The sequence below is a fragment of the Hippopotamus amphibius genome, chromosome 8, assembly GCF_030028045.1.
Source record: "Hippopotamus amphibius kiboko isolate mHipAmp2 chromosome 8, mHipAmp2.hap2, whole genome shotgun sequence".
Lineage (NCBI taxonomy): Eukaryota > Metazoa > Chordata > Mammalia > Artiodactyla > Hippopotamidae > Hippopotamus > Hippopotamus amphibius.
Genome location: NC_080193.1, coordinates 76,858,550 through 76,882,656, shown reverse-complemented (window position 1 = coordinate 76,882,656; position 24,107 = coordinate 76,858,550). Strand labels below are relative to the sequence as shown.

Genomic DNA, 24,107 nt, shown 5'->3' with positions numbered 1-24,107 from the left:
TGTTTAATCCTAGGTATTTTATTCTTTTTTTTTTTAAGAACTTTTATTGAGATACAGTTAACAGACAATAAACTGCATATATTTAGAGTGTACTGGTTGGTATCCCAATCTCCCAATTCATTCCCCCCCAACCCTCCCCGCTTTCCCCCCTTGGTGGCCATATGTTTGTTCTCTACATCTGTGTCTCTATTTCTGCCTTGAAAACCGGTTGATTTGTACCATTTTTCTACAGTCCACATATATGTGTTAATATACGATATTTGTTTTTCTCTTTCTGACTCACTTCACTCTGTATGACAGTCTCTGGGTCCATCCATGTCTCTACAAATGTCCCAGTTTCATTGCTTTTTACAGCTGAGTAATATTCCATTGTATACATGTACCACATCTTTTTTCTCCATTCATCTGTTGATGGACATTTAGGTTGCTTCCATGTCCTGGCTATTGTAAATAGTGCTGCAATGAACATTGGAGTACATGTGTCTTTTTGAATTACGGTGTTGGTGTTCTCTGGGTATACGGGTATACACCCAGTAGTGGGATTGCTGGGTCATATGGTAGTTCTATTTTTAGTTTTGCAAGGAACCTCCATACTGTTCTCCATAGTGGCTGTATCAATTTACATTCCCACCAACAGTGCAAGAGTGTTCCCTTTTCTCCACACCCTCTCCAGCATTTACTGTTTGTCGATTTCCTGATGATGCCCATTCTAACCGGTGTGAGGTGATACCTCATTGTAGTTTTGATTTGCATTTCTCTAATAATTAGTGATGTTGAGCAGCTTTTCATGTGCCTGTTGGCCATCTGTATGTCTTCTTTAGAGAAATGCCTGTTTAGATCTTCTGCTCATTTTTTGATTGGGTTGTTTGTTTTTTGATATTGAGCTGGATGAACTATTTATATATTTTGGAGATTAATCCTTTGTCTGTTGATTCATTTGCAGATATTTTCTCCCATTCTGAGGGTTGTCTTTTCATCCTGCTTATAGTTTCCTTTGCTGTGCAGAAGCTTTGAAGTTTCGTTAGATCCCACTTATTTATTTTTTGTTTTTATTTCCATTACTCTAGGGGGGTGGATCAAAAAAGATCTCGCTGTGATTTATGTCAAAGAGTGTTCTTCCTTTGTTTTCCTCTAGGAGTTTTATAGTGTCTGGCCTTACATTTAGGTCTTTAATCCACTTTCAGTTTATTTTTGTATGTGGTGTTAGGGAATGTTCTGATTTCATTCTTTTACATGTAGCTGTCCAGTTTTCCCAGCACCACTTATTGAAGAGGCTGTCTTTTCTCCACTGTATATTCTTGCCTCCTTTGTGATAGATTAGTTGACCATAGTTTATCTCTGGGCTTTTTATCCTGTTCCATTGATCTATATTTCTGTTTTTGTGCCAGTACCATACTGTCTTGATCACTGTAGCCTTGTAGTACAGTTTGAAGTCAGGAAGCCTGATTCCACCAACTCTGTCTTTCCTTCTCAAGATTGCTTTGGCTACTCAGGGTCTTTTGCGTTTCCATACAAGTCGTAAAATCTCTTTTTCTAGTTCTATGAAAAACGCCATTGGTAATTTGATCGGGATTGCATTGAATCTGTAAATTGCCTTGGGTAGTATAGTCATTTTCACCATGTTGATTCCTCCAATCCAAGAATAAGGTATATCTCTCCATCTGTTTGTGTCGTCTTTGATTTCTTTCATTAGTGTCTTATAGTTTTCTGCATACAGGTCTTTTACCTCCTTAGTTAGGTTTATTCCTAGGTATGTTATTCTTTTTGTTGCAATGGTGAAAGAGATTGTTTCCTTAATTTCTCTTTCTGATCTTGCATTGTTAGTGTATAGAAATGCAAGAGATTTCTGTGTGTGAATTTTGTATCCTGCAACTTGACTAAATTCATTGATTAGCTCAAGTAGTTTTCTGGTGGCATCTTTAGGATTTTCTATGTATAGTACCATGTCATCTGTGAACAGTGACAGTTTGACTTCTTTTCCAATTTGGATTCCTTTGATTTCTCTTTCTTCTCTGATGGCTGTGGCAAGGACTTCCAAAACTGTGTTGAATAGTAGTGGCGAGAGTGGACATCCTTGTCTTGTTCCTGATCTTAGAGGGAATGCTTTCAGTTTTTCACCATTGAGAATGATGTTTGCTGTGGGTTTGTTGTATATGGCCTTCGTTATGTTGAGGTAGGTTCCCTCTCTGCCCACCTTCTGGAGAGTTTTTATCGTAAATGGGTGTTGAATTTTGTCAGATGCTTTTTCTGCATCTATTGAGATGATCATGTGGTTTTTATCCTTCAGTTTGTTAATATGGTGTATCACATGGATTGATTTGCATTTATTGAAGAATCCTTGCATTCCAGGGATAAACCCCACTTGATCATGGTGTATGATGTTTTTAATGTGTTGTTGGATTGTGTTGGCTAGTATTTTCTTGAGGATTTTTGCATCTAAATTCATCAGTGATATTGGTCTGTAATTTTCTTCTTTTGTAGTATCTTTGTCTGGTTTTGGCATCAGGGTGATGGTGGCCTCATAAAATGAGTTTGGGAGTGTTCCTTCCTCTGCAATTTTTTGGAAGAGCTTGAGAAGGATGGGTATTAGCTCTTCTCTAAATGTTTGATAAAATTCACCTGTGAATCCATCTGGTCCTGGACTTTTGTTTGTTGGGAGATTTTAAATAACAGTTTCAATTTCATTCCTTGTGATTGGTCTGTTCATATTTTCTATTTCTTCCTGATTCAGTCTTGGAAGGTTATACTTTTCTAAGAATCTGTCCATTATCATCCAGGTTGTCCATTTTATTGGCAGATGGTTGCTTGTAGTAGTCTCTTATGGTGCTTTTTATTTCTGCGGTGTCCGTTGTAACTTCTGCTGTTTCATTTCTAATTTTATTGATTTGAGTCCTCTCTTTTTCTTGATGAGTCTTGCTAGAGGTTTATCGATTTTATTTATCTTCTCAAAGAACCAGCTTTTAGTTTTATTGATTTTTGCTATTGTTTTCTTTGTTTCTGTTTCATTTATTTCTACTCTGATCTTTATGATTTCTGTCCGTCTACTAACTTTGGGTTTTGTTTGCTCTTCTTTCTCTAGTTTCTTTAGGTGTAAGGTTAGATTGTTTACTTGGGATTTTTCTTGTTTCTTGAGGTAGGGTTGTATTGCTATAAACTTCCCTCTTAGAACTGCTTTTGCTGCATCCCATAGGTTTTGGATTGTGTTTTCATGGTCATTTGTCTCCAGATACTTTCTGATTTCCTCTTTGATGTCTTCAGTGATCTCTTGGTTACTTAGTGGCGTATTGTTTAGCCTCCATGTGTTTGTGGTTTTTGCAGGTTTTTTTTCTATAATTGATTTCTAATCTCATAGCGTTGTGGTTGGAAAAGATGCTTGATACGATTTCAATTTTCTTAAATTCACCAAGGCTTGATATGTGACCCAAAATGTGAATGTTCCACGTGCACTTGAGAAGAACGTGTAATCTGCTATAGATATCTATTAAATGTAATGTCCTACAGATATCTATTAAATCAGGCTGGTTTATTGTGTCATTTAAAGCTTGTGTTTCCTTATTAATTTTCTGTCTGGCTGATCTGTCCATTGGTGTAAGTGAGGTGTTAAAGTCCCCCAGTATGATTGTGGTACTGTCGATGTCCTCTTTCATAGTTGTTAGCATTTGCCTTATGTATTGAGGTGCTCCTATATTGGGTGCATGTATATTTATAATTGTTATCTCTTCTTCTTGGATTGACCCCTTGATCTTTATGTAGTATCCTTTCTTGCCTCTTGTAACGTTTTTTATTTTAAAGTCTATTTTATCTGATATGAGTATTGCTACTCCAGCTTTCTTTTGATTTCCATTTGCATGGAGTATCTTTTTCCATCCCCTCACTTTCCATCTGTATGTGTCCCTAGGTCTGAAGTGGGTCTCTTGTAGACAGCATATATATGGGTCTTGTTTTTGTATCCATTCAGCCAGTCTGTGTCTTTTGGTTGGTGCATTTAGTCCATTTACATTCAAGGTCGTTATCGATATGTATGTTCCTATTCCCATTTTCTTAATTGTTTTGTTGTTGTTTTTGTAGGTCCTTTTCTTCTCCGCTTAGAGAAGTTCCTTTAGCATTTGTTGTAGGGCTGGTTTGGTGGTGCTGAATTCTCCTAGCTGTTGCTTGTCTCTAAAGCTTTTGATGTCTCCGTCGAATCTGAATGAGATCCTTGCTGGGTAGAGTATTCTTGGTTGTAGGTTCTTCCCTTTCATCACTTTAAATATATCATGCCACTGCCTTCTGGCTTGCAGAGTTTCTGCTGAGAAATCAGCTGTTAACCTTATGAGAGTTCCCTTGTATGTTATTTGTCATTTTTCCCTTGTTGCTTTTGATAACATTTCTCTGTCTTTAATTTTTGTCAATTTGACTACTATGTGTCTTGGTGTGTTTCTCCTTGGATTTATCCTGCCTGGGACTCTCTGTGCTTCCTGGCCTTGGGTGGCTATTTCCTTTCCCATGTTAGGGAAGTTTTCAGCTATAATCTCTTCCAATATTTTCTTGGGTCCTTTCTCTCTCTCTCCTTCCTGATTCAGTCTTGGCAGGTTGTATGTTCATAGAAATTTGTGCATTTCTTCTTGTTTGCCCAATTTGTTGGCACCTAACTTCGAATTCTCCTTTCGTTTTTTTGTATCTCTGTGGTATTGGTTGTTATTTTTTCTCTTTCGTTTCTTATTTTATTTGGGTTTTCTCTTGATTAGCCTGGCTAAAATTTTATCAATTTTGCTTATGTTTTCAGAAAACCGGCTCTTGGTTTCTTTGATCTTTTCTCTTGTTATTTTGGTCTCTATTTTATTTATTTCCTCTCTGATCTTTATTATGTCCTTCCTTTTACTGACTTTGGGTTTTGTTTGTTCTTCTTTTTCTAATTCCTTTAGATGGTAGTTTAAGTTGTTTATTTGAGTTTATTCTTGTTTCTTGAGGAAGGCCTCTTAGAACTATTTTTGCTGCATCCCATAGGTTTTGGAAAGTTGTGTTTCCATTTTTATTTTTCTCTAGGTATTTTGTGATTTCCTCTTTGATTTCTTCATTGACGTATTTTTTTTTTTTTTTTAGTAGCATGTTATTTAGTTTTCATGTGTTTGTGCTCTTCTCATTTTTCTCTCTATAATTGATTTCTAGTTTCTTACTGTTGTGGTCAGAAAAAATGCTTGATACAATTTCCATCCTCTTAAATTTGTTGAGACTTGTTTTGTGGTCTTAGCATAGATGTGTCCTGGAGAACATTTCATGTGTATATTCTGCTGGTTTTGAATGGAATGTCCTTTAGGTATCTATTATTCCAACTGGTTTATTATGTCATTTAAATCTACTGTTGCCTTACTGATTTTCTGTCTGTATGATCTGACCATTGGTGGTGGTGGGGAGTTAAAGTCCTCTATTGTTATGGTATTATTGTCAGTTTCTCCCTTTGTGTGTGTTAATATTTGTTTTATATTATATATTTAGGTGTTCCTGTATTGGGTGCATGTATGTTAACAAGTATGTATAATATTCTCTTCTTTTATTGATCCCTTAATCATTATCTAATGCTCTTCTCCTTCTTTTGTTATAAGACTTTGTTTTAAAGTCTTTCTGTCCAATATGGGTATTGCTCCCCTTGCTTTCTTATTGTTTCCGTTGGCATGGAATGCTTTCCTGTCCCCTCTCTTTCAGTCTGTGTGTGTTTTTAGCTCTGATGTGAGTCTCCAGTAAGCGGTATATAGATGGGTCTTGTTTTCTTTTATCCTGTCAGCCACCCTATATCTTTTGATGGGAGCATTTAGTTTTTTGGCATTTAAAGTAATTATTGATTGGTATGTACTTATTGCAATTTTATTACTTGTTTTCTGATTGTATTTGTAGTTGTTCTCTGTTCCTTTCTTCTTTTTGTTTCTTTTTTTTGTGGTTTGATTCTCTTTAGTAGTATGTTTGTGTTCCTTTCTTTCTAGTTTTTGTGTATGTATTATAGGCTTTTTGATGTGGCTACCATGGGGTTCATATATGTTGACCTATAACTATACTTAATTTGTTTTAAACTGGTAGTCATTTAAGTTCAAACACATTCTAAAAGATCTACCATTTTTACTCCTCTCCCCCCATATTTTATGTTTTTGATGCCATATTTTACATTTTCATGTTTATTCATTTGCTGTTTATTGTTGTTACAGTCACTTTTAAAAGTTTTTGTCTTTTAATCTTTGTACTGCTTTATTTAAGTGGTTGATCTCAGTCCTTATCATTAATTTGCCTTTCCTAGTGGGATTTTTCCTTTCCTATCGATACTTAGTTCTTGTGATAGCCTTTTATTTTTAGTTAGAAAAGACCCTTTAACACTTATTTTAGGCTAGGTTTAGTATTGATGAACTCTTTTAGTTTTTGCTTTTCTGGGAAGTTATCTCTTCTTAAATTTTAAGTGATAATCTTGGTGCGTGGAGTGTCCTAGGTTGTAGGTTTTTCCCTTTCAGCACTATGAATATATCATGCCACTCTCTTTTGGCCTGCAGAGTTTCTGCAGAAAAATCAGTTCCCTTGTACATGACTCTTTTTCCCTTGCTGCCTTTATGATTCTCTCTTCATCTTAACTTTTGCTGTTTTAATTATGATACATCTTTGTGTGAGTCTGTTTAGGTTCATCTTGTTTGGGTCCTTCTGTGCTTCCTGTACCTCCTTCAAGTTTGGAAAGTTTTCAGCCATAATTTCATCAGATACATTTTTGACCCTCTTCTCTCTTGTTTACCCTCCTGGGACCTATAATGTGAATGTTGGTACGTTTGATGTTATTGCAGAGAGCTCTTAAATTGCTCTCATTTTTAAAAGTTTGTTTTTCTTATTGTTGTTCTTACTGGGTGATTTCTGTTATTCTGTCTTCCAGATCACTTGTACATTCTTCTGTCTCACTTAGTTTGCTACTCATTCCTTGTAGTATGTTTTCCCTTTCAGTTATTCTATTCTTTGTTTCTTTTTTTTATATTTAAAAAATTTAATTATTTATTATTTATTCATTTATTTATTTATTGGCTATGTTGGGTCTTTTTTGCTGCACACGGGCTTTCTCTAGTTGTGCTAAGCGGGGGCTAGGGATACTCTGTTGTGGTGTGCAGGCTCCTCATTGCCCTGGCTTCTCTTGTTGTGGAGCTCGGGCTCTAGGTGCATGGGCTTCAGTAGTTGTGGCACATGGGCTCAACAGTTGTGGCTTACAGGCTCTAGAGCACAGGCTCAGTAGTTGTGGTGCACGGGCTTAGTTGCTCTGTGGCATGTGGGATCTTCCTGGACCAGGGATCGAACCCTTGTCTCCTGCATTGGTGGGCGGATTCTTAACCACTGTGCCGCCTAGGAAGTCCCTGGTTCTTTTTTATACTTTCTAGTTCCTTGTTAAAAGTCTCACTGTTGGAAAAGACACTGGAACTCACCAAAAAAGAGAGTCCACATCCAGAGACAAAGGAGAAGCCTCAGTGAGATGGTAGGAGGGGTGCAATCACGTTAAAATCAAATCCCATAAATGCTGGCTGGGTGACTCACAAACTGGAGAACAGTTTATACTGCAGAAGTCCACCCACTAAAGTGAGGATTCTGAGCCCCACGTCAGGCTTCCCAACCTGGGAGTCCAGCACCAAGAGGAGGAATCTCAAGAGAATCAGACTTTGAAAGCCAGTGGGATTTGATTGCAGGACCTCCACAGGACCGGGAGAAACAGAGACTCCACTCTTGGAGGGCACACAAAAAAGTGTGCTCACCAGGACCCAGGGGGAAGGAGCAGTGATCCTATAGGAGACTGAACCAGACCTACCTGCTGGTGTTGGAGGGTTGCCTGCAGAGGTGGGGGGTAGCTGTGGCTCAGTGAGGAGACAGGGGCACTGGCAGCAGGGGTTCTGGGAAGTGCTTATTGGTGTGAACCCTCCCAGAGTCCACCATTAGCCCCACCAAAGAGCCTGTAAGCTCCAGTGCTAAGTAGCCTCAGGCCAAACAACCAACAAGGTGTGAACACAGCCCCACCAATTAGCAGGAAAGCAGATTAAAGTTTTACTGAGCTCTGCCCACCAAATTGGATTAAAGTCTTACTGAGCTCTGCCCACCCAGCCCTACCCACCATCAGTCCCTCCCATCAGGAAGCACCCACGAGCCTCCTAGATAGCTTCCTCCACAAGAGGGCAGACAGCAGTATCAAGCGGTATCAGCAGTATTTCATCTTGTGGAACTGAAAACCACAGCCACAGAAAGATAGAGAAAATGAAAAAGCAGAGGACTTTGTACCAGATGAAGGGACAAGATAAAAGCCCAGAAGAACAACTAAATGAAGAGGAGATAGGCACCTTTCCAGAAAAAGAATTCAGAATAATGATGGTGAAGATGATCCAGGACTTTGAAAAAGGACTGGGTGCAAAGATCAAAAAGTTTACCAAAGACCTAGAAGAATTAAAGAACAAACAAACAACGATATGCAACACAGTAACAGAAATGAGAAATACACTAGAAGGAACCAACAGCAGATTAACTGCGGCAAAAGGGCGAATAAGTGACCTTGAAGAAAGAATGATGAAAATCACTGATGTGGATAAGAATGAAGAAAAAAGAATGAAAAGAACTGAAGACAGCCTAAGATACCTCTGGGACAATGTTAAATGCACCAACATTTGCATTCTAGGGTTCCCAGAAGGAGAAGAGAGAGAGAAAGGACCCAAGAAAATATTGGAAGAGATTATAGCTGAAAACTTCCCTAACATGGGAAAGGAAATAGCTACCCAAGTCCAGGAAGCACAGAGAGTCCCAGGCAGGATAAATCCAAGGAGAAACACACCAAGACATAATAGTAGTCAAATTGACAAAAATTAAAGACAGAGAAATGTTATTAAAAGTCACCAGAGAAAAACGACAAATAATATACAAGGGAACTCCCATAAAGGTAACAGCTGATTTCTCAGCAGAAACTCTGCAAGCCAGAAGGCAGTGGCATGATATATTTAAAGTGATGAAAGGGAAGAACCTACAACCAAGAATACTCTACCCAGCAAGGATCTCATTCAGATTCGACGGAGACATCAAAAGCTTTAGAGACAAGCAACAGCTAGGAGAATTCAGCACCACCAAACCAGCCCTACAACAAATGCTAAAGGAACTTCTCTAAGCGGAGAAGAAAAGGATCTACAAAAACAACAACAAAACAATTAAGAAAATGGGAATAGGAACATACATATCGATAACGACCTTGAATGTAAATGGACTAAATGCACCAACCAAAAGACACAGACTGGCTGAATGGATACAAAAACAAGACCCATATATATGCTGTCTACAAGAGACCCACTTCAGACCTAGGGACACATACAGATGGAAAGTGAGGGGATGGAAAAAGATATTCCATGCAAATGGAAATCAAAAGAAAGCTGGAGTAGCAATACTCATATCAGATAAAATAGACTTTTTAAAATAAAGAATGTTACAAGAGACAAGAAAGGATACTACATAAAGATAAAGGGATCCATCCAAGAAGAGGAGATAACAATTGTAGATATATATGCACCCCATATAGGAGCACCTCAATACATAAGGCAAATGCTGACAACTATGAAAGAGGAAATGCAAGGCAGAAATAGAGACACAGGTGTAGAGAACAAACACATGGACACCAAGTGGGGAAAGCAGGGAGGGTTGGGGGGGGATGAATTGGGAGATTGGGATACCAAATTGTACACTCTAAATATATGCTGTTTATTGTCTGTTAACTGTATCTCAATAAAAGTTCTTAAAATGAAAAAAAAAAAAGTCTCACTGTTTTTTTATTCTTTTCCCTAATTTAGCTAGCTTTCTTATTATTATTGCTCTGAATTCTTTATCTGGTGAATTGTTTATTTCTGTTTCATTACTTATTTTTTCAGGGGTTTTCTGTTGCTCTTTCAGTTGAGACCAGTTTATCTTTTCATTTTGCTTAACTTTCTCTGTCTCTGAATTTAGATGAAATAGTTACCTATTGCAGTCTTAAAGGGGTGTCCTTTTGTGAAAGTGTCCCTATGTAGTGTGTGCTCAATGCCTTTAGTGAGAGAGCTATAGTTGTTGTGAACAGGAGTCAGCATCTTTCTTTGGGGTGTGCTGGCAGCTACCACCTTGGTAGGAGATGGGGCCTGAGATGAAAGGGCTGGGGTGGAGCCAGCTGCAAGGCAGCACTTCCCTTCTGCTCATTGACTGTTACTGCCTTATTTGGGGTGGGGTTGGATCTCAAGGTAATGTAGTAGAAGCGCTGAGGTTCTGGTCCGAGCTGGCTCTATTCCCTTTAAGTGTGTGTTCTCTCCTCTCTCAGCACTGGCACTCTTGCCCCAGAGAGGGCCAGTGCTAGAACAAGAGGGGCCAGTGTGAGCTCTTAGCTCATGATATGGTGCAGGCTGTGGTAAGCTGGGTGCTGTCACAGATTGGAACTGCCTCCATGTGCTGCCTGTATAAGTGCCAATAGTGGCTGCTCTGCCATGGTGAGACACCACCCTAGGTCTGAGTTGCTTCTGTGTCCCACAACCAAGCCCTCTTCCCACTTGTGGTAGCCCTTGCTCTTGTGCGGACCTGCAAGGTGAAGTAAGTGTGGCTCTGGTGTTTACTTGGCTCAGGCTAGGGCGTGTGGCAGTGCAGTTGTGGGAAACTGGGCAGCCACTGGAGCAGTCCTTGTTCTGCCCTCTCCTCCCTGCTTAGGGAGCAAGGCAGCACTCGTGCACTCATGAGTGGAATCCAGGCTTCTCACTGCTCTCCTGTTAGTCCTAGTAGCCCTCCAACAAGCCAAGGAAGCTTGTCTTCCCTGGGTTGGACCCCAGGACTGGGGTGCCCAATATATGGCTTAAAGCACTTGCTCCCTGGAGTGGATCTCCATCTGTGTATTCTCCTGTTTCCTCTGGATCCCCTCCCAGTTGCATGAGTCTTGATCTGCTTGCTTCTCTTCCCTTCCTGCTCGATTCCTTGTGGATCTTTCTTACAGCTTTGGTTGTACAGGAGTCTTTCTGCCAGTTTTCAGTGACAGTTGTTCATCGTGTAGATGTATTTTTGATATGTTTGTGGGGGGAGGTGAGTTCCATATCTTCCTACTCTACCATATTGATTGATCCCCACACTCTCCCCCCCCCCCCCAATTTGGTTTTAAGTCATTTTTCTAGCTTCGGGCTAGAAAGAAGAGCATGGGCTCTTCTGACCTATCATTGTCATCAGGAATTCACATGGTATGATATTGAAAAAATCTTTAGTAAGAGATGAGACCTGGAAAATAGGTGTATTAGTCAGGGTTTTAGAGAAACAAAACCAGTAGGACATGGATATGGGAAGATATTTATTATGAGGATTGGCTCATGCAGTCCTAGAGGCTGAGAAGGCCCCTGATCTGCTCTCTGCAAGCTAGAGACCTAGGAAAGCAGGTGGTGTAATTCAGTGAGTCTGAAGAACTGAGAACCAGGGGCTGATGATGTACATTCCAGTCAAAGTCTGAGGGCAGGAAAAAATCAGTGTGCCAGCTCAAGTAGTCAGACTAGAAGGGACAGATTCTTCCTTTCTCTGCCTTTTTGTTTTACTCAGGCCCTCAACATATTGTATGATGCCCACCCACATTATGGAGGGTGCACTGCTTTACTGAGTCCACCAATTTAAATGCTAATTTCATCCAGAAACATTTTCACAGATAGACTCTAAAATAATGTTTAGTCAAATATCTGGGCACCCTGTGATTCAGTGAAGTTGACATATAAAATTAACCATTACAGTACGTTAGGTTACAGAGTTGCATTGAGGAACCCTGAAGGGTTTTGGAAAGATGTTCATAAAATATCTCTGTGTTTTAGGTGAAACATGGATTGAGGAAAAGATTAGTAGTTGAGAGACCTGTTGAGAAACTTGTCATCTTTAGGCTACATTATTGCAACAACCTGAATTCAGACAGTGCTAATCAAGCTGGAAAGGAAGGAATCTGTTTAGAATACATTTTGAAGACAAAATAGACAATGTATGGTAATAGAGTATTATTAATGGAGAGAAAGAAATTGGATGACTGCTGTTTGCTGCCTAGGGATGATAATGTAGTCATTAATCTGGATGCAGTATGCAGGCAGAAAATCTGGTATGAGGACAATAATAACTTGAATTAGAAATGTTGCATTCAAAGTGCTTGCCAGTATTATCAGCAGGAAGTTGGAAAGTTAAAGAACTTCAGTGAGAAGAGTTGGAGATGTAGACTTAAAACTCTTTAACAGAGAAGTGAGATGAGGCTTAATAATAAAACAAATGGTAGAAACCGAAGAGGTAAGTGAAAGAAGAGGAATCAGCAAGGAAATTTGAGAATTGCAGAGAGAGTTAGAAGAACCAGAAGACTGCTATATTCTGGATGTCAGTGGAGAAGAATGTATAGTCCAAGGGGCTGATCGGTGGCATCCTGTTCTGGGGTGGCCTAGAAGAAAATAACTGAGACTATACCATTGTTTTGGTGATGAGGATTTTCCTCCCTAGGAATACTGAAAGCCTTATTTCATTGTAGAGGTGAGGACAGAAGTCGTATTCCAAGGGGGATTAAAGAGTGTGACTTGGGGAAATAGAGCTTATGAGTCTAGACCACATTTTCATACTTTGGCAGAGATGGGAATGAGAGAAATAGAATGGTATCTGGTAGCTTCAAGTGTGCAGAATGAAAGCAGGTCCAGGCCCTTAATTTGGATGTATTCTGTTGGGGAGGCTACTGTGGAGAGAATAACGAGTGTGACAGAGTTCTAGAGTAGGTAGATAAAATTGGATGAGGAACACACATTGTGGAGGATAGGTTGTCAGCACGTAGGGACGTTTCTTCCTCTCATACAGGATTAGAGGAAAGGATAGATGAAATCATAGAGAGCTTTTGTCAGAAAGAAAGAAGAGTGAGTCCTTATAGGGAAGAGTTGGGGATTGAAGGCATTGACTGTGAATGAGAGTTAAGGGTTAGGTTGACACTTCCACTTCCACTTATAGCATAGAAAATAATTGGAAACCAGTCTTCCTTCTGAGAACAACTGGAAAAGCTCACCAAGACCCCCCCTTCCCCAGCAAAGGAAAAACAAAACAAAACAAAATGAAACATTGAAGGTATTTGAGAGGTAATAAGAATGAATATCTAGGAGAGAATAAAGGCTTAGGGAGATAAGGCTAGTGTTTTGGGTTTTTTGTCTTTTACAGATGTTTACTAGTTTTTGCAGGGATCAGCTGGAAGACTTAGAAGCTGACAAGCTGAGTGGTGCATTTGATAATCTTTTAGGGCCAGAGAGATAAGGATTAGAATTTAGGCCCTGCCCATGTGGGGAGTGTGTGGCCCCCGTGAAACAGTCTTATTTGGGATTGGTAGATACACCCACAAGTAAGGATGACTGCATGTATACAGGCCTTTGTAGGAGTTGTAACTCTACTTTGAATACATTTAAACCCTGAAAAGAAATTAAGGTAATTTGTTGTATTTGTCTCAGGTGCTTGGCAGAAGCAAATGTAAATCCTGTTTGAAAGATGATGACATTATACAAGACCTCAAATTATTACTAGAGACATTTTGCAAATATAATGTCCATAATAAAAAAAATCAGACACATGATCAAACAACAAAAACAAAATCAAATAGAAGCAACAGAAGATAACATTAGACCAATAGGGACCTCTGGTATTAGAATTTTTAGGAACCAACTTTAATATAGCTATTCTTACCTTGTGCAAAGAGATAAAAGAAAAGATTCACCATTTTCCACAGAGAACTGAATACTTTCGAAAGAATGAAATGGAAAATCTAGACTTGAAAACATAATAACTGAAATTAGGAACTTGATGGGTTCAACAGAAGATAAGATACAGCTAAAGAGAGAATGAGTGAAGTGGAGAATAACTGAAACAATTGAGGGAAACATTAAGACCTTGAGAAGTTCAAAAGTGTGTAATTGGAGTCCCAGACAAGGGGTTGAGAGAGAACAGGGCAGAAGTGATACTGAAGGAGATTTGCTGAAAGCTTTCCATAACTATTGAAACTTATCAAGCAAACAGATTCTCAAAACCTTACTAACACCAAGGAGAATAAGAAAAAAAAAAATCCATACCTTGGTGTATTGTAGTAAACCTGCAGATAACCAAAGACAAAGAAAAAATTTCAAAAGGTGCTAGAGATGGGAAGAGGAAATAGAGTATACTTTCAAAGAACCAACAAGTAGACAAATGGCTAACGTCTCAGCAGACACAGTGGAAGCCAGATGATGGAATGCTGTCTTCACATTAGAGAAAATAACTGATAATCTAGAATTTTAAAACCTGCAATAATATCCTACAAAAATAAAGATGAGATACAGATATTTCAGACTTGACAGTTTTTCAGTTGCACTAGCCACTCTTTTAAAATGCTTGAAAGACATGTAGCTAGTGGCTACCAAATTGGGCAGCACAGATACTGAAAATTCCCATCATTTCAGGAAGGACAGCATTGCTATAGGTATTAAGAAAATGTGGAGGATATTTTAAACAACATTCACTCCCCTCTTCGCCCCCCAAAAAAGGGAACCCTTTAGGAGAAACTGACAGATGCCTAAAAAATGCAAATTAACAAAACTAATCTGAAAAGAAATTTAAAAATTGAAACTATTTAAATGTTAATTTAAAAAATTATTATTATTATTTTTTGCTGCTATCTTTGCCTGCCTTTAGTATAGGGGGGAATACTATCCTCATAGAATTAATTGAGGAATATTTCCCCTAGTTTTTTAGAAGAATTTGAAAAGCATTGGTATTATCTTTTCTTTCAGTTTGGTAGAATTCACCAGTGAAGCTACCTGAGCTTTTCTTACTGGAAGATTTAAAATTACCAATTTAATTTCTTTATTTTTTATAAGTCTATTTAAATTTTCTATTTCTTCTGGTCAGCTTCAGTAATTTGTGTTTTCCTAGGAATTTATCCATTTCATCTAAGTTGTCTACTTGGCATAAAGTTGTTTATTGATTCCCTTATAATCATTTTCATTTCTATAAAGTTAGTAGACCTGTCCCCTCTTTCATTCCTGTTTTGTGCTCACCCTGGGGAGGTGGAATGGACCCCTTCCCAATTAGTAGGATGTCTATACTGATTGCACTCCATATAGCAAGAAAATTTGAGAGAGAATTTATTTCTCATCCAGGAGACTCTTGGGGAGAGAAAGATGAATATAAGCATGTCTGACCTGGCTTGAGCCAGGCAAAAGGAGTGAGTTAGGCCTTCATAATGGTTAGAGAACTGGAGATTCGAAGGTCCCATGTACAGGCTGGGAATTTGTGAAATGTGAATTTGCTTCTCTTGCCAAAAAAGGTGGGGATGTAATGGGCTTTCTTATCAACCTATCCAGGATGGGTCAAAGGGGAAGGGGGAAGTGAGGCTTAAGATAAATTGGTGGTCAAACATCAAAAAATGGAGCCAGACTCTTTATTACAAATCCTGAATTTGGGTCACAAAATTTTTTTTTCTTTAATTTTTGATTTTTCTTCAGATTGGATAATTTTTTTTAAATTAATTATTTTATTTATTGGCTGCGTTGGGACTTCGTTGCTGCACATGGGCTTTCTCTAGTTGCTGAGAGCGGGGGCTGCTCTTCATTGTGGTGCGCAGGCTCCTCATTGTAGTGGCTTCTCTTGTTTTGGAGCACGGGCTCTAGGTGCATGGGCTTCAGTAGCTGTGGCACATGGGCTCAATAGTTGTGGCTCATGGGCTCTAGAGCACAGGCTCAATAGTTGTGGCACTCAGGCTTAGTTGCTCCATGGCATGTGGAATCTTCCCAGGGCAGGGCTCGAACCTGTGTCCCCTGCATTGGCAGGCAGATTCTTTACCACTGTGCCACCTAGGAAGTCCCAGATTGGATAATCTTGATTGATCTGTTTTTCCATGTTTATTGACTCTTTTGTTAGCTCAGATCTACTGTTGAATTCCTCAAATGAAATTTTCATTTCAGTTGTTCTGTCTTTCAACTTAGAATTTCCAGTTGGTTCTTTTAAAATAATTTGTCTCTTATTAATATTTTTTATTTGATGAATCATTGTTATCATACTTTCTTTTAAAGATGGTTTCTTTTAGTTCTTTGAACATGTTTATAATAGCTGCTTTGAAGTCTTTGTTGCTTGAATCTAAAATCTAAGCTCACTTAGAGATAATTTTTATTGAAACTATCCCCTGTCCCAGTGTATGGGTCATGCTTTTCTGGGTGTTTTTGTTTTTTTGTTTGTTTTTGTTTTGCATATCTTATAATTTTTGTTTAAATCTGGATGTTTTTGATAATATATTCTGCATTCTGATTCCTTTTCCTTCAGAGTTGGAAGTGGTTGCTCTGTTTGTTCAGTGGCTTGTGTGGGCTTATTGGAGTCTGTTTCTTCTATAATGTGTAGCTGCTCATGTCTCTGCTCAATTCTTTCTTTCTTATTTTTATTTTTAAGCATGACTTTCTGGTAGTTGCCCTTGAGTCAGCATATCTTAGTGGTTAACTTATGATTAGTCAGAAGTTGTGTTTAAACTCCTTGAAACAATGAGGCCCCCACCCTTTGTCAGTGGTCCTGGTGAGACTTGGGAAATGCATTCAGAATTGAGGCAGTTTACAAGTCTGCCCTGGCTTTTACTTTCTGTATTTGCAAGGCTCACATGCATCCAGGGATGAGTAGCTCTCTAGGATCCACTCATTTCTCTCCTGCATGTTTACAGTCTTGAGCATGCACACAGCAGGAAAAAGTAGATTCTTATCAAGACGCACTTTGGTTGTCTCATTCCCTGATTCTCTCTGTTAAATTTGTGATTGGTCTACTGATCTATAGCTTGCCCTAACTAGTATTACAGACTCAGACTAGTTGTGATATTGGTCACAATCCTGTTTCTTTCCTCTTGAATCACAATTGTTGTTGAAAATGCCCATGGGCATGGAATTCTTCTTGCTCTGCTCCAGTTAAATTTAGCTTCCTCTGGCAGTGGGGTTGCCAGTTCATCACAGCTTGCCCTGCGCTAGTAGGACTTCCACATCAAGGAGTTGGAAGTAGGTGTAGGATGGTGGGAGCCCCAGGCTAAACCACCACACATTTCCACTGTCGTTACTGAGATTCAGTAGATTTTCTTGAATAAAAACTTCTCAATTTGTTGTACATCTTTAGTTAATATCCAGCTCCTTAAATGGTTGGTTTTGATAATTTTGTCCATTTTTATTGTTGGGGATAATATTTGTCACTCATTCAGCCATTCTGGGGGTGCTTTTATCTGCTTTCTCTGTTTCTCTGCCTTATTTTTAAACATTTAAATTTTATTCAAACTAAATTTTATTTCAGAATATGTTATGAAGTAGGGATCTATTGGCTATTTTTTAAAAATGCATTAAGTAGTGTTTTAACATATTTCATGTTTCCCAATTATTTGTAATGTAAATTTTTAAAAAATTTCAGTGAGATTTATTTTAATCCCATCCTCTTTTTTCCCTTTATTCCATGCATTATATCCTCTTTCATGTGTTTTTACCATCTCTCACTTTCCATTGGCTCTATTTTAGCTTCTGAATAGGCTTAACCTTTTCTTTCTTTAAACCTCTCATGACTTTATCTCCTTGAGCCTCTTTCACTACCCAGGTTCATAAATTTCTTCTGCTCTTGCTACTTATAAGGCTGAATGAGACTAGGGTAGGGCAAGTGAGATGCCTAGGGCACTTACTCTCGGAGTCCTGCAAGTGTGGGGTTGGCACTTGTGTGACGTTGCCTTTATAAATTTTGTGTCTTGGGTGCCTTGCTTACCTCACCCCAGTCCTGGCCCTGCTGCTTATATTTATCACTAGTATATATTCATTGTAACCTGGTTTCTGTCCCAAATAGTCTTCATATTCAAATTTTGAGCACCTGCTCTGTACTATACATTGGGTCTCAAGACACCACTTATTTTACCCAGATGCTTTCTTCGTTTACACTTTCTCAAGTCTAGTGCTTTTCCTTCATTCCTCCTCATTCCTACTTTTTTGTACCATGTGACACTATTGACCATTACTACCTGTTCATCCTAATCTTAGCCCCGCTGTTCAGAATGTACAGCTATTTCCAAGGCGAGATACCCTCTCTAGGAGCCAGTGTATCAGTGGCTCTCATTCTGGAAGCTGGTGAGGATTAGCTGGTAACTTGTGCTTTCAGTGTGTCAGGGTAGAAGTGTCCAGGGTTCCTCCAGGGTTAATGGGCCTTCATAGCTATATCACTGGGAAGGGAAGGTTGCTTGTTTGTTCATCTTCTGCTTAGCATTTTATATTCTCAGAATCTCTCCATCTCCTTCCAGTGCTTCCATACCCAAAGGCAGACTTTGACTTTCTGCTCAGCTGGTCTGGCTTATTCTTGGCGACTTGGTTTCCTGGTTTTCCATTCTTTGCTGATTTGTTTTTAGCGTGGTTTCCCTGAATGACCCTGCTTTGCTTGGTGTTCTCACTGCTTGTTCACGAAAACAAACTCATCCAGTCATTTAAGGAGTGATTATTGAGCACCTCTTCTGTCCTGGGTACTGTGGGAGCCAGTGGGATTATAGCGATGAACTCTACCAAACATTCCCTATCTTCCTGAGCTAGAGAGAAAAGATAGGTGTAAATCACAGCGACCAACATATTTGCTGTAGCTGACCTAGGACACTTGAATTGAGATCTCTGTACTTCCATCTCACTTCACTGGCAGGAACTGCCCTTAATTTTGAGCTCTTGCCTGCATTAAGACTTGATATGAAGTACCCCATTTTCAGTTCTGGCTCTTGTTTTTGGATTGCCTTTCTCCTGCTTGCAGCTTGCTCCAATCCCTCGCCCCACCCAAGGCTGCCAGTATTTGTTTTCTTACTCAGTAGTTGGTGCAAACCTGATCATGAACATGTCTTCCTTTGGAAGTCATTCTCTCCCTTGTTTTCTTATCATCAGACTCTATTGGTTCCCCCCGCTATATCTTTATTAGCTTCTTTATTATGTTTTCTACTTCTTCTTCCTCTTTGCATTTCCTAAAAGTTGCCCTAACCCAGATTTTGTCCTAGGCCCTCTCCTGCATCAGTTTACCCTTTTTTGGCAGTCTCTTCCATTCTAGAAAACTTTATGCATATGGCTGGCTAATTCATCTCTCTAAGTTATGCTCCAGTTTTCAAGTTCTTGATGTAGAAGTATGTATGTCCATGTGTGGAGGTATATATAGAGGTATGTATTGCCATGTAGAGGTATATAATACTCCAAGTAGAATTCATCATCTTCTCTAACTTAGTGATATTATTGTCTCCCAGTCTCTTTACTTGAAATCTCACACAATTGTCACCTCTTTGGTCTCCTTCAGCTATGCTCAGCTGCCAAATGGTGCCAGTTTTTCTATGTAATGCCACTTTAACGGTATCTTCATTCCACTGTCTGCAGCTGCAGCTCTAGTTCAGGTTTTCCTTTCCTTTCACCCAGTCTGTTCTGGTTCTTTTCTGAGGTGTGGCTGCCGCCAGTCTTTCTCAGCTCCAGGTGACTCTGAATGCTATGCCAGGTTAATTTTTCCTGAAGCACGACTTTAATCTGTTCTTCTTCTCTTCCGCTCATTCATGCTTCAAAACTTTCCTACTGCCTTTCAGAGACGGGCCAGGTTTTCTAGACCTTCCAACTTGTTTTATTTTCCTTGCCGCTGCCTCCTTTCATATGGGCTGGACTCTATCCAAATGGAATTAACGTTGCAAGAACCTACCTGTGTTTTTCTGTTTGTGTGTCTATTTTTGTTTCCTTTTGCCAGCAGTATGCTTTTCTCACATTCTCAGTTCTTCCTTAAAATCTTTCCTGAAGCTCTCTTGGATTTCCTGACCTGGAGATACTCTCTTCCGTCATATGTACATTTACCCATACTTAAAGGGCGCATCACTCCCCAACTTGTATTAGTTGTTATTTTAATATGATTTTTATAAGTCTAATTGACTTTTGTATCCCTCATTGTGCCTAGTTTAGTACCTTGCAGAAATATTCGCTGAATTAAGGAGTGGATGAATGCATTTCTGAATGAAAGCAGCAGACGGTCTGGACCCTGTGTGCCTTTTCCACTACCTTGTTGTTTATGTAAGACCATCTGTTTCTCTCCCTTCTTGAAACTGCTTGACTTTATCTCTGAATCTCTTCATGTATCACTAAGTGGCTTGTTACTCTTTGTTTCTGTTGCTTCTTCTCTCCTGAGTTAGTATTAATTTCAATTTAAAGAAAAATTACATCCTTTTGGTGAAGGATGTGTGTGGGAAGTTTAGAGGAAATGGAAGCTAGTGTTTGGAATAACATCTTGATCCATTTTATGGGAAAGCAGGCTGCCCACCCGAATTTTGAGAATTTGCAAGTATAGGCTTGAATCCTGGGCCTGCAGCCAGCAGAGAGTAGAAAGCAGAGGTAGTGATGACATGTTCAGTGTCCAGGTGGAAGACCAGGGGGCCAGCTGCAAGGCCCCACATTCCAGTCTGCCGAGCCAGGCAGCTGCCTTGTGTTCCTTAGGAGTAGCTGCCTGAGCTTCTGGTCAGATGACTGGTTTGAAGTGATGGCAGGTAAGAGTAGGGAAGTAGACATCTAACTGCAGTATTGCCATTTTTTGAAAGCTAATGAATCTTCTGGGGTTCCATGCCTAGTTTTGGACATCCAGTTGTGGCAATGAATTAGGTTATGTTTATATTGATGAATTCTAAGGAATTGGTTTATTTGATTTCGTAGAGGAATGTCATTTGTCTAAGGTTAAACTTAGTAAATGCCACATTTCTTGAGCCCTAGTACCTATTTCATTATAACCTTTAGATTCTAGATCTTTATACCATTTTTCAAAACCACATTCCCTCCTATCTTGTACATTCCTCTACCTGAATAGAACCTCAGAACCCCTTAATTTCCACCTCATTGCCCTATTTGTGGGGGTTTTTAGTTGAAGTGGACCAAACAAGCAGGCTGGTGATACCCATGAGGTTGAAGGCCTTGAAAAGCAACTCAGGACAGATGGTGTGTTTGACTAACCGTCTAGGGGAAAGTGACTCCAGGACCCACGAGGGACACCACATTGCCTTTGCCATCCAAGTACATCCAAGTCCTAAATTTCCGAGAGCAGAGAGGAGGCTTCAGGTTAACTGTTCTTCAGTCACCTATTTCTCTTTGGTTTCAGCTAGTGACAACTGAACTGCTCAAGGCAGGAAGAGCTCTGAGCTGAGCAGTGGAGGCCCTCCTGGATCTGGAGAGAAGAGGTGACCTTGGGACCAGTAATGAGCCATCCTGACCACCGGCTGAACCTCCGGCCCCTGGGCACCCCCAAAGGTAGTGAAAGGAAAATGGAATCTACCTAGCAACTGGAGTCCTGAAATAAAAGTGGAATGGAGGTGCAGAGCGGGTCTTAGGACTGAGGGGGACTATAATTCTTTTGGTGACCTGTTAAATATTCCTCTGTGTTATTTACTTTAGAATTGGGTGATTTCTTGTTGTCTTAATTTATTGTTATATTGAGTACAGCTGTTTAATCTCCTCTAGACAAGTGATGATCTTTTAGTAATTCCTGTTTTTAAAAGTTTGTGTCTATAAACAGCAAGGCATACTGAACCCATTATTTGGGTTATGTTCCATGTATATTGTGGTGCTGATTTAAAATTCAAGTCACATCTATGTACATTTTATTCATGTTTCCTTACCCATGTTTCCTTTTTGTGACTATCTGAAATCATTATAAGGGAATCTTATTCTCTTTTTGGTCTTTCTTAATAAGAAAAAAAGAAGAGGGAAAATATCTCCAGTTTTAAAAATACAGGGATGTTTGAGGGAAGACTTGATTGCTGCCTCATGTTTCTAGGTGTGTCCTCTTTGGTTGGCCCACATGGTGTTGGTGCTTCTCCAGGTGACAAAAAGTCAAAGAACAAGACCATACGAGGGAAGAAAAAGAGCATATTTGAAACCTACATGTCCAAAGAGGATGTTTCAGAAGGCTTGAAGAGAGGAACACTTATCCAGGTGCTTAAAATATACTAGAAGACTATTCCTTGAATATGTGGAATGAGAAGTAATCAATTACTCATGAAAGGTTATTTTTCTGTGCTGTGTGCTTTGAGAGCAATGATGACATAACATGCCCAGAGTTTCCCACCTCTTAGACCTACAGTAGAACTAGAGGTGATAAGTGCCACAAGACCATGACAAAGTGATCTGAGAGGAGGGAGCTGTTACTTCCAGTTAGAGTTGTCTAGGAGTGCTTTATTGGAAGGGATATATTAGAGCCAGGCCGTAGATTGGTGCAGTTTGAATAAGTGAAGAGAAAGAGCTTAACAAGGGGCCCAGTGTGAGCTGCTAAGAGAGAAGTGGGCTGTAGGGTGTGGCTATAAGAAACACTGATAGGTCAGTTTGCCTGGAGCACATGGATGCTGACTGACAGAGAATACGCTTGAAAAGGAAACAGTAAATAGCAGCAGACAATATTTATTGAGCACTTTATACTTTACAAAATATTTTTACAAGCTAATTCAGCAGCTTGGCTTAGCAAACATTTGACCGGCCACTGGGTGCCAGGAACAGTTTATATAGTTAGGAGCAGACTGTGTGGGTGCTCCCGAGATAAAGGTGGATGAGACCACCTTTCTGTACTTTGAGCCTGCAGCCCAGTAGTGGAGCAGGCAGTCACATGAACAGATGATTTGAGGATAAAAGGTAAGGTGCTCAGATAAAAGCGTGACCAGGGTATATTGGAGAATGTTGTGGGAAATCAGGAGATACCTGCAGTGAATATTGAAAGGTGGCTCATTTGGGTCTATTAAGTGAGTGTTATGTGTATGAGAAGGAGGTATGGAGAGGGAGTGACACTCATGAAGACATGAACTGTGAAGCAGTATGGAGTGAGGCTGCTTAGGTCTCTTTAGGCATGAAATCTGAGGCCAGGTAGTAGGCAATGAGATGGAGAGGGAGGCAAGGCCACGTATTCTTTGAATTAAGTCTATTTTATAATTCTTAGTTTAGTATAGAAACGTTGCCATGTGTTACCTGGCTCACTTGAAGAGGCTGACTGTGTTCTCTTTTCTCTCATTCTGAGTGTCCAGCTTCTATGTTTATGTTTGGGGCTGGAGATCCTGCCAAGTAACAGATACTGTCATCTTCCCTTCATTTTTATCACCTTTTGTATTTGCCTGTGGTCAAGTGCACATGTGCTTAGTATAGACTCTTGATTAGTTGCTCGCTCTGATTTCAGAGGTACAATGGGCTTTTTTTTTTTTTTTTTAAAGCTTCCCCTGATTTCTTTGATAAGGCCTCTCTTAGGAAAGTTAAAACTTTAGTTGGACATTTGTTGATTCGTTAATCCACTCATTTGCTGTTTATTGTTCAGCGCACATACTGAACTTCATTTTATCTGCAAGTTTCTTGGCCCTCATCTTGTTCTGTGTATGAGGACCTGTTGTGCTTCTCCCATTCTCTCTCCTGCCATTCTCTTCCAGGTACGCTCTGCTCAATTCACCCTGATCTTTGAAACTTTTCCAATAAAAAAACTGCTCTGTGATTCCTCTGTGACTTTGTACACCCTGTTCCTGGTGTTTGGAATGCTTTCTCCCACTATCTTGATGTAATCGTGCTTGACCTTACCTAAATGCTTACCCCCCTTTATGCAGCCTCACTTTAATTCTCCAAGCAGAATTGGCCATTACCACTTTCCTGAAGCCAACTTTTTTGTTTGCCCTTTTTATTCTAAACTTATTATCATTTCTTGGCATTTATGTTTCTTCAGATAGACTGTTCACTTCCTTGTGGGCAGAGTCATGTCTTATTCATGACCCTGTCGCAAATTAGCCCAATGACTGGCATTTGATTGATGCTTAATAAGTCTATATGGAATATTTACTGACTGAATAAAGGATCAAGGTACTGTCTGAAAAGAGTGAGAGGACCCTCTGTTGTTATGACTTGGAAGAAAAATTGTAAAATTTACAGAGATAGGCTGAGGGAAATATTCTGCAGTGGTATTATTTTTGCTACCTCATGTTAATTTTTGCTTTTGAAGCAACTCTTTGCTAATATTAAAACAAAAAGCTGATCAGTGTATCAACTCCCATTCCCAGGAGTTCATAAGTGATTCCTCCTGGCCTGTGACATCATGAGACTCTGCAGCCAGAGCCTCCCCCCACAGATGAGAACAGT

General features: G+C 39.5%; 1 protein-coding gene across 11 annotated transcripts in view; it reads left to right on the top strand.

Annotated features, from left to right (window-relative positions):
* The window catches only part of LOC130859023 (DIS3-like exonuclease 2), a 386,474-nt gene that overhangs the window by 39,721 nt on the left and 322,646 nt on the right, over window positions 1–24,107 (top strand). For 8 of the 11 annotated variants that reach the window (XM_057746248.1, XM_057746250.1, XM_057746251.1 and 5 more), the window contains 3 exons: window positions 19,929–20,036; window positions 21,109–21,257; window positions 21,784–21,941. In XM_057746248.1, coding sequence (XP_057602231.1) covers window positions 21,206–21,257; window positions 21,784–21,941 — 210 coding nt within the window. In that variant the 5' untranslated portion in view covers window positions 19,929–20,036; window positions 21,109–21,205. Of the gene's footprint in view, window positions 1–19,928; window positions 20,037–21,108; window positions 21,258–21,783; window positions 21,942–24,107 lie in introns of those variants that run through there. The other 3 variants (XM_057746243.1, XM_057746244.1, XM_057746245.1) reach the window with 1 other exon arrangement.